Source organism: Cebidichthys violaceus, unplaced genomic scaffold (genome assembly GCF_023349555.1).
Source record: "Cebidichthys violaceus isolate CVI_PGR_0920_01 unplaced genomic scaffold, fCebVio1.0.p SCAF_31, whole genome shotgun sequence".
Lineage (NCBI taxonomy): Eukaryota > Metazoa > Chordata > Actinopteri > Perciformes > Stichaeidae > Cebidichthys > Cebidichthys violaceus.
Window position 1 is genome coordinate 1,055,285 of NW_027176495.1, and position 16,842 is coordinate 1,072,126.

Here is a 16,842-nt window from a genome sequence, read left to right on the forward strand (position 1 = left end):
ATGTTTCTCAACTATGTGCATGCGACACCAGGCTATGGAAGTTACCCTTAAGTATAGTTGTCGTATCCAACAGTCTTTTCTAGTCGACACGCAGATGGAGAGCACGGCGCTAACCCAGAGGCCACCAGGGATCAGCTGTGCGGCGTACTTGCTGTCTTTGAAACTTGCTGTAGATTCACAGCTCTATTATATTGTCTGTGCTGATATCAGGCTGTGGCACTGTCATGAACTTGTACTGATTTTGAATTTTTGAATATGTCTTTGTTTAAGTATAATCTTTACCTGTGGGCATAAATGACAGGACACTGTATGCATTGGGATACTGTACTTTGTGTTGTCCTCATTTCATACAAATGCATTATCATGACCAAGTCGCTCTGCTCAGACAGTGGGATTGAACCTTTCACTGAGAAGGTTGTTCCTCCTAAATGTTTATTTCATTATAGCTTTTTTTTCACTTTACAGTAGAGAAAATGGCATCGATGGATCCAGAGAGAAGGTTTACCGCACAAGCAAATTTAAAGAATGGGCCTGTGCCGCTTTAAATCAGCAGCATGAATGTCTGTAATAGAAGAAGCAATAGGAATAAATACAAGTTGATGGCTTGCAGGGACATTGCATGCCAAAACAATAGGCTCACAACAAGTACACAGTGTATCCTCCTGGCACGTTGTGGAATAAATGGTACTTTTGAAATATTTGTGGCTTCATCTGCACCATTAAAAAGTCATCTCTTTGACGGTTGCAAATCCTCTCTGATGCTTATTCTAATGTGAAAGCAAGGATCCGGGGGAAACCGGTGGAGGTGATTGGCAGATCCCGGAAATCATATGGACTACAAATACTTTCCAACATCAATCACTGACAATAACCCAGTGGAATAAATGCGACATGTTTACCGATTACACGGGCATCCATTAAGTTGACAAACCCCGGCAACTTTCATGGGAAATAAAGGGATTGCCGCGTCCAACACTGTCTCCAGTTCTCTTTATGCATCCATTGTTTACACAGACGTACTTTTCCTCAAACCAGCGAACACTGCTGCTTCAAAAGAAAAGACGAAAAGCATGTTACTCACTTAGGAATCGCATTTCAGTGAATAGTCTTTGAACATATTAAAAATCCACAATGATTTGCTTCCGCTAGCACACATGCATGGTTCAATCCACCCACCCATCCCTACTGGCACCTTCAGAAGGTGTCTGTAGGGACTCACTGAAATGTAATAGGAATAAGACTTTCATCCTTTCAGATCTACTAACTTTCTTAAATCAGGGACAGGTAGCAAAAACACAAACTTAAAAAATAGCAATATATCCTCAGTAGGAGTCAAGGCAGACAGTCAAAATTGACAAACAGTATTCCAATAATGTCTAATAGTGTATGCATTAAAATGGTCTGGCAGTGATGTTGTTTTTGTTATTTAGGAGACGGGTCGGAATAGCATCTGTCGGATTAATAAATAAAGATGAAATGCTATCAAAGCTCTCTGGGAGAGATGGGGCGGAGCTGTATTCTTCACTGTGTGGGAGCTGAATGCCGCTCCGACAGAGAGGGATGGGCGTTACCGTTATTTTGGTTTTCGGAAGTGATTTGTTGCTTTGGCAACGAGCGCCATGTTCATGCGGCAGTAAGTAACTCTTTCCAAAAAAAATAATAATTGATGCATAATCATGCATTAGCAACTGTGGGGGAAAAAAAAAAAATCCTTTTACTGAGGAGCACAGCCTGTTTGATGAGATCAAACCTCGGTAAAGGTAGTAAAGCAATACTTATTTTAATTCTCATTCATTGCTGTTCAACAATCATGTATCTGGGTGAGAGATGGACGACCGTATTTGTCCAAACTTCTGGATGAAATCGGCCTGAGCCTGGACCAAAGCCTCCTCATCTATGTACACTGCCGGCCTCCTGGCGGCGACAAAGTACTGCGTCTTCCTCAGGCTCCAGCCGAGGACGTACATGAGCAGGCCGCACACAGCCGCCGTCGACCTGCCCACTCCGGCGTTGCAGTGAACGTAGACGGTGTGACCGTTCTCCAAGAGACCGTGAAGCAAAAACACAGCCTGGGGAAGCATCCGGATCCGACCTGCAGGAGAAGAAAAATAACAGACGATACATTCAGAGGGAAAGGCTCGTGACATTTTACGTCCTACTCATCTCAATAAATAAACTTGTCTCAATACTTTGACATTTCGATTCCTTTCGATTCCTACTGAATTCAATCCGTGTGTCCCGAGACTTCTCCTTACCCTCGGTGCTCATGTCAGGTGTGGGTATCCACACGTACACCAGGCCACAGTCTTTGTACAGATGCATCATGGTCTCGGGGGTCATGGCCTCTCCTAGGTTGCGCCGGCAGCCGTCGGAGTTGTTCACCACGTCACACTCTGTCTGGAAGTTCATCACTGCGGTAATCCCCAATTCATGCTTCATCTTTATAGTCACATGTTCCACCTGTCGGGGGCAGCTGCCCAGCCAAATGTGTGGCAGCACCCTGGGGGGGGGGGGGGGCAATAAACAGAGATGCATTCATCGTTTCTGTTTATGTCATTATCATACGTTGCACATGCTGAACCAGTGGTGAAGGCAAGATCATGTACAGGTGGATGATATCCGATAACACAGGATCAGAATGGAGTGTAGAGCGATGCTTTATTGACTCCTCTTGTTCTTCTGACCACTGTGGTTTGAGAAAGACTCCATTTAGTACTCATTAGGATGCATAAAGTCAAGAACCAGAGGAGGGGGAAATGTAAAAAGGAAGGAAGGACGCTGATGATCTGTGATGTCCCAGAGTGACGCTGCAGGGAAAGTGTCTGGTCTCAGCTTGCTGTTACCAAATGATCTCTCTTTGTTACATAAAAAAAAAAAAAAAAGACAAAGATCCCTGCTAAACAGCTTTGCCGGTGTTCAGTTGTATACGTTTATTTTATAAATTGACTCTTGTTCAGTTCAATAGTTAAGCTCAAAAATGGTGAAATAAACCTCCGAGCCTCCAGCATGAGAGACGGGGCACCTGCTGGACGGTGAGTTAAGGGGATCGCAGATATCGAGTAGATTACGTCTCTACTGCTCGTGCTTCAACAGTCCTAAAGGTTGTGTCACAGATGTGTGTTTATAGTGTGTGTGAGGCAGGCACATCAGAGGGCGGTGCAACAATGCATAAAACAGTCAGACATGGTGGTAGACTGTTGTTGTTTTGTTACCCAGTGGATGGCGGAACCAAAGACAGACATTCATCCTCTGGGCGCCATAGATATCTGTACCAAATTTCACAAACCACGTAAGAGTTGCAGAGATATTTCAGTATGGATTGAAGTGGTGGACTGACTGACTAACTCTAACAGACAGTGTTTGTATCCCAATAGTACATTTATGGAAACTTTTAAAAAGGGAAAACACATTCTGGGTGCTCTAAAAAATAAATCTGGATTCTCAAAACCTACAAGAACTTGTAGAATCAATGCAAGACGCATTGGAAAAAAGTGTTTGAACACAAAAAATTATGTTTTTTTTTAATTCGGTGATAAAAGTTTAGCTCTATTTTGACTGGAGCATAGAGAGATTTATATTCAAATATTGAGCCTGGAAGCTTTAAATGACAAACAACCCATTATCTCTCTCTAATATACTTGTGAAAAGGCAGATATCTAAATCCCTTAAATCCTTTGTACTCACAGTATGACATAATGCAACTGCTTATAGACCACTTTTTGAAAGGACAATGATTTTCAAGTGACAGACAGCATTTATACCTGAATGGGAGAGAGCAAGGTCAAAAAACAAAGGAGTGAGCAGGCCTAAGAGGGTGATTGTCTGCCCTGTGAGAGAGTGACAACTGTCATCAACAGAGGGCAGTGTGACGCGACTGTCCTGCCCTTTTAAGCACGACAGTCATGTCAGCAGCAGCAGATTTAGTATCACAACAAAGCAGAATTCAAACTCGGACTGAGAACTTATAAAGAAGATTGGTTATGTTTGAAAACTGTAATGAAGATAAAGGAGGAGGAGCTGATCAGCCGTCGGTGTGGTTCAAGAAACAATCACACTTCAGCATGGAAATTCATTGGCCCCTGGGGATCTCATTATTTTTTTTTAGTATTATTAAATGTAGTACACACGTCGGATTTCACATCACAAAGGCGGAAAACTTTCAACGAGCATCACATTTCATTAGTGTGGGAGGGAAATAGATGGATCTCAGTTTGTACTTGCTACAGGCTACAAGAAGAGCACTTTGACAGTTTGCAGGTTTAGGGCTTTCTTTTGTCCCTGGAAAGTGCAAATGTCCAATAATTTTGGAAAACATGTTAATACAAGACATATCTGACTGCTTTTGTTTTAATACTTAGTTTACCCACACAGACCAAATCCTCTATTTAATTTGGAGGTCAAAGTTAAAGCAACAACAACGATGAAACCACCCTGAGGCTCTGATGCTGACAATTTGTCTAACTTCAGATTAGATTTTAGAGGAAATGGTGCATAGTCACAAAATCATTCCACCTCAGGTGGATAGCAGACCACCTCAAGGTGTCACTCAGAGAGAACCAGGACATTCTGATGTAGCATTTCAAAATAAAAGCCCTTCGAAATCGCATGCATGAGGTAACTTCAAATCACAAATTGTCTCATGAATGTGATTTGAAGTTAGCTCATGCATGCGATTTTGAAGGGCTTTTATTTTGAAATGCTACATCAGAATGTCCTGGTTCTCTCTGAGTGACACCTTGAGGTGGTCTGCTATCAACCTGAGGTGAAATGATTTCGTAACTATGCACCATTTCCTCTTAAGATGCAAATTTTTTGAAAGTTTTCAGTTATGTCAGTTATTCTTTAATTCAGCCCTTATTTTACTTGAAATAAGAACATTTATTTATGTATTTCTATGTATTATTTATAATCCATCCAGTTCAATTTGAAAATTGTTAAAATATAATTGATGTGTACTTTCTTTATTTGATTTAACAGTTGTTGACTACACAGAGAAGTTACTACTACTAGACTTCTTGAATATATATATATATATATATATATATATATATATATATATATATATATATATATATATGGCACTAAATAGTGCAAGTTAGATATTATTGTAATGTTCTGGACCTTTGCACAAGGACATTTTCTCAATCTGGACCTTTTGGAATTTTAATTGAATACCCCTGGTCTAAAGTCACGCCGCCAACGTATTGACCCTCTGATTTCTAAAATCTTTTTTCGCGGAATGCGTTGTCTTTGTTTGGCTGTTGTACTTTATTACCTGGAGTAATGAATGGCCTTGTGACCGGCCACACTGCAGTAGAAGTTGGTGGTGTGTTTCATCTCATCTGTGTGTCCCGTTTCCTCGATCCAGTGACCAATCGGATGGCAGTACACTCCATCCACCACGTTCCTCTCATCATAGGAACAACATCGGTCATGGCTCGGACCGCTGCCTGGTGACAAAGAGGACAGCCTTTCAGTCAGTCAGTGACCACACGTCTATTCTAGGATGTTTGGGGGACATTTAGTGATCATGAAGATGTTTTAAGGATTTCTTAACAGCAACAGATGTTGCCTATATTTTTCTTTGAGGGGACAAAATATACTCTGTTGCGTTAACAGGTAAACAACCGATTAAGCATCCTAAAGAAAAGGAGAAGATCGGTCAAATAATAACAACCAGTGGTGGAGCGTAACAAAGTACTTTTACTTTTGAGGTACTTATTATAATTGTATTGAGTCGTATCTCTTTCTGCTACTGAATACTTTCACTCCACGAAAGTTCAGATGGGAAATTTTACTCCACCAGAGTACATCAATCTGATACATTTTAATTAAATAGAAATCAGATGATCAGTTTATAAAATATGATGGATTTTTACAAACAACCCAACAGTATATAACATTTAATAAGCTCCAGCTCAACCAGCTACAACATTGTAACAGTAATACAATATGATTAACACTGAATGGGGCCTTTTTGCAGTCCATTTTTGTACAGTTAAATTACATAATTTACACTTAGGTATAATTTTGAATGCAGCAACATTAAATGTAAGATTGCATGTTAACACTGTTAACCGAAACGTCTTGGTAAAAACACTTTTATTGTATGCAAGTGCACTGGAATCCACGCGCCACTGAGCACTGTGTAAATAACAAGTGTCACTTTACCGCCACCATGCGGCAATAACGATGGATTACACAATATGAACCAAACATGGCGGAGTTATTTTCGTCTTTTGCCTGAAACGTCACTTCCGATGTGACGTCTCGAAAACAAGTTCCTCTTGCACGCGGCTGAATCTGTTGCACAGCGTCACGTCAGAGTGTTGGTGTATGTATACCTTCCCAGATACAAGTGCCGCGGACTCTTTTGACGAACTTGAACCACAGTGTGTCTTTGAACGGCTCTGCCAGCTGCACGTCGCCGATCCACAGACGCGGTTCATGTGTTGACAGCAGGCGCTTCTGTGAGGCTCTCATCTGAACCGCTCCGCGCGGGTCCCAGTTGCCCATTTCCTCGCGCGAGCCCAAAATATAGACCGTGACATCCGAAGACTCCGGAGTGAGAATGACACCGAACCTGAATAACATTGCTGCAGCCTTAACTAAATGATGTGTCCTCAATTGTTTAGTATGGCGGGCTTGGGTTATTATCGCTTGTATTGTAGCTCTTGTATTAAGTCTGCGTGGCCGATTGACTGTAAGGTGTAATCTAAAAATAAATCGGATAGTGTAGTTTGCAGCAAAGCAGGGGGAGAAAGAATGAAGTCCCACTCTGTCAGAATTACCGCGCACCATACATCACCCATATCAGAGTGAACTCTCTAGATCCCAATAGATAGATTCACAGATCTCGATACATAAATATATAGATAGATGGATAGAGCTAGAGGATTTTATTTCATTTACAGGGACTGTAGAAAATTGCGGTTTGTATCAGCAGTGTTTTTGGAGGAGATCTGCTTTCTAATGAGTTCACTTTTCGAGGTCGTTTTTACTGTTCCTCAAGTTATGTTGAATTTTGCATCCAATTGTTTTTTTTAAACAATATCTTGATTGGCTTTCACTTAATGATGACAATTCTAATTACACAGGGCAGTGCTATAGCATAACAATATACACATAGTGAATATAAATCACAAATGTGCTATGCATCCCTCCCTCCCCATCACCCCTCATTCACCTGTTACATATTGTTTAGAAGTAACGGCTACCCAAGTCAGTTATATGCAAAATGGGAAAATAGTAAAGCAAGAGCAGTAACAAAGAAAACTAAAACTAAAACATGTAGCACTTTACGTTACAGCTCGGTAATACCATATATGTAATATAGTATGTTATATCAATAGTGGGGTAAGAGTTTGATAATAAACAATACATTGCGTTTGAGTACCTTGAGACCGGCCATGACTCTTGCAAGATTTTGAGCCAAGAGAAAAGCTGATCATATGTCACTGTATTTAATATGTTTTCATGCTAGAAATAACCCTTTAGATTCCCAATATGTGGTCAATTTATCCTAATAAGTGTTTGCTGTGACCATTTTTGGAGAGAACATCAGCATTTGCTACCTAAACTGCTCATTTATGTTATTCCTCAACATATGTCTATGTAACACATAATTGACACAAAGATACAGGTACCCTATCATAGGTCTGACTTAGCATGATGCAGCCTAGAGAATAGTCTCCCAGAGTTTAACCCACAACCCAGCATGCAAGACAGGTGTTAAAAAGGTATTGCTATTGTTGCCTAATGCAGAAAGATACAAAAGGCTCATCAGGCTGAGCTAAATAGTAATACTGTTCTCGATCTCAGTAGGGTTCAGGTATAGGTAGGGTATTTCAAGCTGCAAGTTTCTTGTTGAAATTGCTTCACTGAGGTCGGACAACTGTGCTTGAAATTCCTTAATCATCTGCTTTGGAGCAAGCTCATGGAATCGTTCTTCGGGGTATGTACCCATGGGAACCTGCCAAAAGGACAAAACAGTAAATCAGATTGACACAGTATTGTGCTTGATACAATTTATTTTAAACACTTAAAATGATACTGAAGAGTTATACTGAATGTTTATCACCACCAAACCTACCACGTCAGTGTACTTCTCTGAAAGCAGCCAAAACAATGCTGCAAAGCTGACTGTCTCGCCAACATCTGGGAGGGTCTCCAAAATAGTCTTCATGCTCGACTGCCCCTTAGTGGTCGGAGGAGGTTTGCGCAGCAGGAGTGAGCCATTTGGCCCCCAGGAGTAGTTGTCAAACTAAGTTATGAGAGAAATTTCAATATGTAACAACTTTGATAGAAAACAAAGTCTATAAACTTATTTGAATGTCAAATATTACATAAATAATTATGTTAATCTACATTGGGAATTCAACCTTTGCACCATTGTAATGCTCAGTGGAAGAAAAAATGGAATGAATAAAAAGCAGATTGCAGACCTGCCAAATGTTTGTTTATACATTTGAATTGTGAAAACAAACTTACACTTGATCAATCATCAATACATATTCCATTGTCCCAACTAATTACCTGTCCATTGTTTACAGCAGCATGTTGAACTGTCACTGTGAAGATCAGCATGGTGATGAATTTGATCACCTCCTCAACAGTATCAAAGCTTGCTGGAAACCCTGTTGGTAGCATAATTACTATCAGTTAATTATTGGCAATCCCTGTCTTCGTTAAATATTAAAGGCTACAATTAAGATTTTATATATCTTGTGTTTACAAATGACTTCACAACATGGGTTAAGTACCTGAGGCTTTGTTTCCTAAGAAGCCATGTGTGAATATCTCACTGATCCATTCCTGCAGCTCAGTGTCTTTACGTACTTCACTGTCTGAGGGATAGTAGTACTCCACTACTGCCTTCACAAAGCTAGTGAACACAAAATAATTACATTTAAAATGTTTGTATGTGAACAAGACAGAAAGACTTTCAGCTGTTGCTTGTAGAATAAATCGGTGTGGACAGATGTGATATTTATTGAAAGATAACCTGTTGATGATGTTCCACAGCTTCAGGCCATCATCTCTGTAGTAGAAGTTGGGGATGGATTCCAGTCCTCGTGCAGTGATGTTCTCTGGCAGACAGAGGGAGCTGTAGGTCATTTCAGAGAGAGCCCTTCTCATGAGCTCAGTCAGCCCGTCATATCCAAGTGAACTCTAATAAATCAATAATGCAGAAATAGTTACCATTAGACACATTTCTTGAAATAAAAGAATTATGCATTGTTAAAAAGTCAAAAGCTATAACTTTGTCTTGCAATGGTGCAATATAATTGGAGTTTGAATTTTCAGAAATATTTATTTTACAGAGCCATACCTTACTTAAAACCCCGTCAGGTGCAAAAAGAGTTGTGCGACCTCTAATGTTAATGTGCAGAGTGTACCGGAAGTGTGGAAACAGCAGCTGTGAATACAAAGGCAAATATTTTAAAAGTCATGTTACGATGTTTATTTGAGCAAACAACAGGCAGCACATCTTGTTTGTGTTGATGAAAGGAATCCACAAGCTAACATTCTCATTAAAAATCTTATTTTGGATAGAACATTACAGTTATCCAAATAGAATGGTGGGGCTGGATTCCCAAATATATCTTGGTACCTTTTAAGCCCTAAGCCTATTTTTAGGCCTCTGCTTGAAAATTGCATACCCATACTAAAGAGTGTATTTCAGCTAACTACAAGGTGTATTTTAATAGTTTTGGTGTTTTAATTAAGGTAACACTTGTGAGATTTGTTCAGATTTGTAAATATCAGTATATATGTTACTGGTTAAGAGTAAATAAGATGGCACACACAGCACAAATTGAAAATTAAAATTTTCAACTATAAAAAATAGAATTTTAATAAATATTTGTTTTAATGTTGTAGCTGAAAGCTTTACACCTCTCCCAGATCATAGCACAATATGCTGAGAGTCTCTCTGCACATTTTTTTCTTTGATAAAGTGAAGTATTCAAGAGTTAGAGAGGTTAAAGTACAGAGAGGTCCGGCAAAGTCAACCAAAATGTAATTTTGTTCCAGCTGTTCCATTGTAATTGTATATACTATATAATTATATATTTCACTTCTTTTATCACTAATAGTGTTCAATCTATCCAAATACAGCAGTTTGGCATCATTTTGAGAGCCTGGATCCTCTCTGAGCCCGTTTATGTTGTTCATGTCATCCATGGGATTTTCTCGTCTGACTTCCAGTCTGTCTCCTAGCTCAGCCTATGGTTGGTCGATTTCAGTCAATGAACCCTCCCTCGAAGCGTCTGAGTCCATAGAATTCAACAGACTCCTCGTGCTTTTGATTGACAGAATCGTTAGCCTGTCAGAATTCAAAACATAACGCTCCGCCTGAAGCATGGGAACGGATTCGCCGAAAATCAAATCCCTTTCCCCAGGTCCCCTAGTTAGACAGACCCTTGTTTCTACACGGGAACATTTCAGAGACGCACCGGATACACGTAGAAAATATGTTTGAAGGAATTAAGCAGGGATTTACCGGAGAACAACGAAACAGTAAAGAGCTGATATGAATATGATGCATAATGTGGTTTGTGCTTCTGGTGGTTGTTTGCTCACAGCTTTGTAATGGTTTCACGGAGATAAATTGAAGGTATCTCTGGAATCTGTGTCGAATTCTCTTGCTTTTTGCTATCTCGGTTGTCCGTGCTAACCGTTAGCTTTGTGATGGTATCTCGGAGAGGAGTGCGTAGCTCGCCGAGTCATGGCTAAAAATACGTGATATTGTGATACATCTTCTAGTTGCTTATATTAGTTGTGTAGAATTGTGTTTGGAGTTTGTAAAAATTACTTAGATTGTTTGTATTGCCCAGAATTTTTGATTTTTTTTGGTATATGACATGACGGTATATGCCACTAATCTGAGCCCAACGAACCCAAATTCGGGTCCGTCGGCCTTAACAGGTCCGTTGCTTACTAGAATGAACACATACACAATTGGTTTACTCGGGAAAAGAGCCTCTGTTTGATGGGCCTTTCAATGTGCTGTATATCAGAAGGGCAACATCCCATATAGATGTAGGCATTAAAAAGTGGTCAGACTGTGGACTTGACGAACATAACATCAAAAACGCAACATTGGCAAACAATATAATAATACAAATAATCTGAACTCAAGTGAGAAATGTTTTCATGCTTCCAAGGGTAGATTCTTTCAGATACATGGAACTTCATGTTTAATGACTCACAAGTTATGTTAAAACCTGGAATAGCTCTCTCTCTGATACAGACAGGAAACATGGGACGGGACAGAGAGGGAATTGACAAGCAACAAAGGTTCCTGGCTGTAACTCAAACAAGAAACTTTCTGTTTTATGGTGTTTCTTCAACAGATTTGCAAAAGTGGTCAGTGGTTAGAAAAGGTATCTCTAATACAGCATATATTAAATCATTCTAAATATCAACCTGAATAAATCCCTAAAAATAAAAGAAAAAAGAGAAAATTAAATGAAATCGGATGTATCAAGAAAAATATTTCTTTTCTGAAGGATGTTGAGCAATATGTGAAACTACTTTCCAATTTGACTATACTTTCATATTTCATGGCATATTGGAATGGTTTTGTTCATGCAATATATTGGAAGTGTAGGTTGCTTATTCAGTTTGTAAGTTTAAGGAAGTGTCTTTTTTAATTATTCATGATTATTACCCTACCAATCACTACATGCAGGTATTCTTAAAAGACACAAACAGACTGATCTTTCTGTGATGAATATTCAGATATACATATTTTGGCATTGTTCTTTTCACACCAAGAAATGACAAGGAATTTTGAGATTTGTCATTGATCTTATATTAAAAGACTCCATCAATAAAAAGTCCGATCATCAGTTCTGATCAAGGGAATAGGTAAAAGAAGTGCACCACCACTCTGACCTCTGCTTTGTAATCATACCTTATAGAGGGGATGAATCACAGAGAAGCTGCGGAGAGCGGCGACAGTATAGGCCTCTGCCAGAAAGTGAGTATTCATGAGGTGTTGGACTGCTTGATGATCCATGGCATCAGCATTTCTAATGAACATCTTGGCAAGCAGCCAGTCAGTCTCCGGGTCACTGGGCAGAAAGATGGGGTTCTGCTCAGAAGGCTGTTGATGCAACTGGAATTTGAAAAATATATATATATATTTAGTTTTTGTATGATCAAATTTTGCAACCGGACTTTTGAAAACATAGTAATGTACTGTGGGATGTAATATGATCCTGTCACTAGACCTGTATTGCAATGGGCATCAGTTTGTTTTCTGGGTTCACGTAGAACAAACAGAGACCAGCAGTCACGTGCAGAGGTTCACCATTATAGGATCTAGGGGGTATTCCATCCATCTTCTTCTGGTCATAGAGGAATATATTGCCTTTCTGTATGGGAAAGAAAGACAGAGGAAAGTTTAAGACATCAATAGGTTTCACAGATAATATGATATTGAGATGATAAATACAGAAATTGTCTCCCAAAGCAGAGATTATCTCCAAACTGAAGCAGCTCTGCTTTCATACCTTCAGCTCCTCCTGCAGAGAGCTTCCTTCTTCCAGGAACGGCTTCACCATCTCCTCTGTGACTGGAAAGTTTGGGGGAAGCTCTGAGCAGCGCTTGATCACATTGGGATTGACTGCGTTCAGAAACTGGTATCCATAAAAGTCATCTTCCTTCCAGTGCTCTGTAACATACTCTGGAAGAATTGCAAATATATTTCATATATTATCTATATACCTATCTCACATCTAATGTCTAACTTTTTTGAAGTCCATGTTGACCATAGTCATTGGTTTGTTCCTAAGAGATTTTTACTTTGTAGGAAATTAATGTAATTCGAAATTGTTAACTAATTTTAATGGAGAGCATTATATAATTGATATTTAAGATACAGTAGAATTTCATTCAAAACTGACAATAGATGTTGGAATGGTGCTATCACACAGGGCTTCTGTTGTTTCTTTAAATCATTGATCCTTTTTTAGCAGACCATATTTCAAAGTAAATTCATAATCATAACTGTGTGTGTGTGTGTGTGTGTGTGTGTGTGAGTGCATCCGTGAGTGACTTAATCTCACATTCTGCTGCCGGAAACAGCATAATGTTTTGGGTGCCCAGTTGTGGCAGTGGTGATTTTTTTTGCCTGTTTTATATTACCATTGACTGCTTGTTGACTCCTCACCTTACTACTCTTCACTGTAGTACGCCAGGAAGGGCTGCTAGTGATTACACAGCCTAGTGAGAATAAACACACCAAACATTTGGTGTGTTTGGCCAAATGCTCATATTCCCTTGTTATGAAATGATGACAATGACATTATTGTTGTGAGTTGCGCTGCAGATGTGGATAATGGGGAAAAACATACCTGACATAGTTGTCTTTTTCCACCAGAAGATGTTTTTCATGTCTTCAATGCTTTCCCATTGTTCAGCAGATCCAAGGAGCCCCTTGAGCTTGAGTTCAATACCACTGAAGTAAGACAGGTTAAAAAAGGTAGACAGAATACATGTTTAAACAGCATACTGACATTGCATGTTTTAAATTTACTTTTTGTCTCAAAAAATAGAAAATGTGACTATAATTGAGCCCGGTTGTGCCCATTGCATACATTATCTATGTAGACCTACGTTTGCAGTTTTATATTATCTGCTTCGGTTATTTTGGACTTAGAGATGCGGATTTCAGCTGGGAGCTCAGACGTATTATTGAACTGGTTGGCGTGGGGTAGTCCTTCAGCCCAACTTTTCCATCTGAAAAACAAACGCACAAAAAAAACTAAGTGACCAAAAGGCACGTATAAATTTCTCCAGATGAACTTCCGAGACCATAACAGCAGCTGGTACATACTGTACTTTACACACAAAAACTTACTGGTAAAAGCTCTTTTTAAGTATCAGCTCCTTTTTGCGGTGGTCAATCAACATGGGATGGTCATCCTCAAAAACCTTCAAGGCTGAGGCGTGAAAAGAACATAACATCAGTAAAGTTTTAAAAGACAGAATTGACAAACTCAATAAAACAAACGTGTGAAAAGAAGTGATATCTATAAATGTCAATATTAAAGTATCTTTAATCAAATATTTTGGGAACTTGAAGCAGACCTCTCCCTCCTCTCAGCTCCACCAGTTCTCCTCTGGAGATCCATCTGTAACAGGGGAAAAGAATGGCTTCTCCTTCAGGAGTCGTCACCACTATTTTGGAGAAGTACCACTCATCTTCTGGGAGAAACAAAAAAGGATCTTTCTCCACCTTGACCAGCAGAAGTTTCCCCAGAGACAAATTGGAGCTTATGGTGTAGTTCCCTGTCTTGAAATAAGGATTAGTATAAATTTAAACAAACAAATACATTATAAAACAGTTCAACATGTATGTTAGAGTGTTGTAAATACACATTTAACTGAAAATATTTAATATAACATGATATACGTAAGTGTGTAAGAGTACAAATGTCCACACAGACCGGACAGTCTTCTTAAATAATTATTTTGATATTAAAACATTTAGAAACCTTGATCATCATCAAAGTACATGGTGATAGACAACCATGCCAACTGGCTGGTAAATGCCCATTATAGAACAAATCCTATGAAATGTCATTAGATTGTGTTTTTAGTAAGTTGCACGTCGCCTGCCAAGCTTACAGTGGTGTGTATGGAACGTGCATGCCCGACAGCAGATATCCTCAAATTTTAGTGGAGATTGTTGTATATTTTGTCTTTCCGAAGCCAAAAACTCAAGAGGAGCGATGTTGGATATGAATTAAACAGTGTGGAAGACCTCACTCAAAGTTGAATCCATTGAAGATCAACACAAACTACTTTGTTCTACCTTTAGCTATCTTAACATGTATGCAAACAAAGACGGTTGAATTTTAATTATCATAAACTTATGATATCTGATGTATGTATCAAGCCCATGATGTGTGAGCAATTTCCTATAGCGAGCCTTAAACAAATGTAAAAGTGAGATAATTTAGTTTTAAATTGGAAAAAGAAAACTATCGAGTCATAACTAATGTTAAATGTTAACTTAGCTTAAAGAAACAATGTATTGACTTACCCTGCTGTGCATGAACAGTGTTGTTTATGTCTATGTTTGTACTTCAGTTGAGTAGTCAAGATGTGGGGTGTAGACGTTTGCATTGTGACTGGTGAGCTTTTCCCTCGATTCATATAATAATAATAATAATAATAATAATTTCCTCTTCATTCATAACACTCAGCCAACAAATTATATTGTGAATGTAACGTTAGCTCTCAAATGCACATTGTAGTCCTTTCTGTCTACTTCTCTCTGATATTTCTGAACAATTATTAAAACGCCACTTTGACATGCCGAGTGTGCGAAATCTTGACAGGCCTAGCAACAGTAACCAAGGGGGGTGGGTTTAATGAAGGGTCAATTCATAATTAATCTGTAAAGTTAACCAGTTTTTGTGTTAGTCACTTGATTTTTTAAAAATGATTATACATGTACTTTGAATGTAGGTGTCAGAGTATATAAATAAGCATCAAAATAGAGCTTGTTTAATGCAACAAAATTCCTGTGGAAGGATCCCTTGGACCCCCTGCAGAGCTCCAGGATAAGCCCTGAATGTCCTCAAACCCTAGAAACGCACCTGCCACACATTTCCTTTTTACTTGTAGTAACACAGTCTGTGTAGGAGTTATGGCGGTAAAAGTCAGATCGGCCACACCTTGAGGAAGAATTTGACAGCTCATAAATTAGTGAGGCTTACTGTATGAAAAACCAAATATGAACCTGAACTCGTCCGTACACTTTGTATACTATTTAGAAACGTTTGGATCAAATGTATTGAACAAGTGTCACATAAAACTGTGTCCATAAGATTTGTGTTGAACAAACTCAGTTCAGCACGCATGTTGATATAGGCAAGCATCTAAAGAGAACATGTGTCCGCCAAGACTGGACAGACTTGGTGCCGGTGGGACCAATGAAAAGCATGAACAATAACTATATAGAAATAGCCAATTTTCTCGCTGATGGTCTCATTTACTTATGTAGGTCATAGTCAACTTACTGTCCCAGTTGTAAAGTCGATACCAAAGTTGTCCAACACAGTTCGCTCACTCTGCCCTTCAGTTCCAAATAAGGTGACGAATATGTGGTCCCATGTTCCTGCATATTGCTTGTCACCTGTTGTGACTTCTAGTTTGTACTCAGTCATGGTCAGTCTGTAGAAACTGTTTAGAAAAAGAAACACATTTAGATCTCTAAATTTCAGAGTGAATGCTCCAATTCTCTGCAAAAATACAATAATGACACTGTATATGTATTTTTTGCTACCATTTTAACAAAACGTTTTTAAATTTGTAAATTCATTTATCAAAAACTTTTGATATTTTTTCTAAACTAAATTTTTTTTGTCAACAGGAATCAAAAAACCTTGTTAAACACTTGACATTGTCTAGTATTATCCTGTTTGCATTACTACAAGTGTAGTGTTTAAATAATCTACTGTCATATCATGAGGAAAGATAAAGAATGTTCCTACCTACACCTTCAGATTGAAGCTGTTCTGTGAACTGTGTTCCTGCTTGTTGGCTCTTGTAAGCTCCTCCACCCTGACTTCAACTGTTTTTTTATTATCTCCCTCACTGTGCATGTCTCATAAGAGGTGACATAACTGCCGATTAAAAATGTTGTTTTTGTTGTTTTCAGGTGATATACGTGTAGCTGTAGAGGGCCATGAGCAGCTGAACTAAACAATGCGTTATGGTCCTACTACTGAAATTCTACTACTACTACTACTACTACTACTACTTGCACAGAAATATAAATAAGGGACAACGACAACAAAGCTAGACAGATAAGAATTAAAA

At 38.9% G+C, this 16,842-nt stretch overlaps 2 protein-coding genes across 3 annotated transcripts; both read right to left on the bottom strand.

Moving 5' to 3' along the window:
* Window positions 1–498: 498 nt before the first annotated feature.
* On the bottom strand, window positions 499–6,847 carry epm2a (EPM2A glucan phosphatase, laforin). Its single transcript, XM_068724697.1, has 4 exons — window positions 6,345–6,847; window positions 5,276–5,450; window positions 2,256–2,500; window positions 499–2,092 (listed from the first exon to the last, which is right to left on the bottom strand). Exons 1-4 carry the CDS (start codon window positions 6,799–6,801, stop codon window positions 1,809–1,811), a joined length of 1,161 nt encoding a protein of 386 aa, XP_068580798.1. The 5' UTR covers window positions 6,802–6,847; the 3' UTR covers window positions 499–1,808.
* A 78-nt stretch (window positions 6,848–6,925) lies between these two features.
* Window positions 6,926–16,570, bottom strand: LOC137882396 (hydroperoxide isomerase ALOXE3-like). Of its 2 annotated transcripts, none has more exons than XM_068724696.1 (15): window positions 16,515–16,570; window positions 16,041–16,203; window positions 14,101–14,305; window positions 13,871–13,952; window positions 13,627–13,749; window positions 13,365–13,468; window positions 12,522–12,583; window positions 12,240–12,383; window positions 11,921–12,124; window positions 9,332–9,418; window positions 9,005–9,171; window positions 8,763–8,884; window positions 8,536–8,636; window positions 8,093–8,263; window positions 6,926–7,972 (listed from the first exon to the last, which is right to left on the bottom strand). In XM_068724696.1, the coding sequence occupies exons 2-15, from the start codon at window positions 16,185–16,187 to the stop codon at window positions 7,793–7,795; spliced, it is 1,899 nt and encodes a 632-aa protein (XP_068580797.1). In that variant the 5' UTR covers window positions 16,188–16,203; window positions 16,515–16,570; the 3' UTR covers window positions 6,926–7,792. The 2 variants fall into 2 exon arrangements, with proteins under 2 accessions (XP_068580797.1, XP_068580796.1); XM_068724695.1 differs by having other exon boundaries at window positions 12,522–12,694.
* Between the last annotated feature and the right edge of the window lie 272 nt (window positions 16,571–16,842).

Excerpts from the sequence above, each read along its gene's own strand:
- epm2a (XM_068724697.1), bottom strand. The coding sequence starts at position 6,801 with ATGGTGCGCGGTAATTCTGACAGAGTGGGACTTCATTCTTTCTCCCCC. Across the intron at positions 5,451-6,344 it reads CGGCACTTGTATCTGGGAAG|GCAGCGGTCCGAGCCATGAC; the intron begins GTATACATACAC and ends CTTTGTCACCAG. Across the intron at positions 2,093-2,255 it reads ACCTGACATGAGCACCGAGG|GTCGGATCCGGATGCTTCCC; the intron begins GTAAGGAGAAGT and ends CTTCTCCTGCAG.
- LOC137882396 (XM_068724695.1), bottom strand. The coding sequence starts at position 16,187 with ATGACTGAGTACAAACTAGAAGTCACAACAGGTGACAAGCAATATGCA. Across the intron at positions 12,695-13,364 it reads GAAAAAGACAACTATGTCAG|AGTATGTTACAGAGCACTGG; the intron begins GTATGTTTTTCC and ends CAATTCTTCCAG. Across the intron at positions 12,125-12,239 it reads TGATGCCCATTGCAATACAG|TTGCATCAACAGCCTTCTGA; the intron begins GTCTAGTGACAG and ends TTCAAATTCCAG.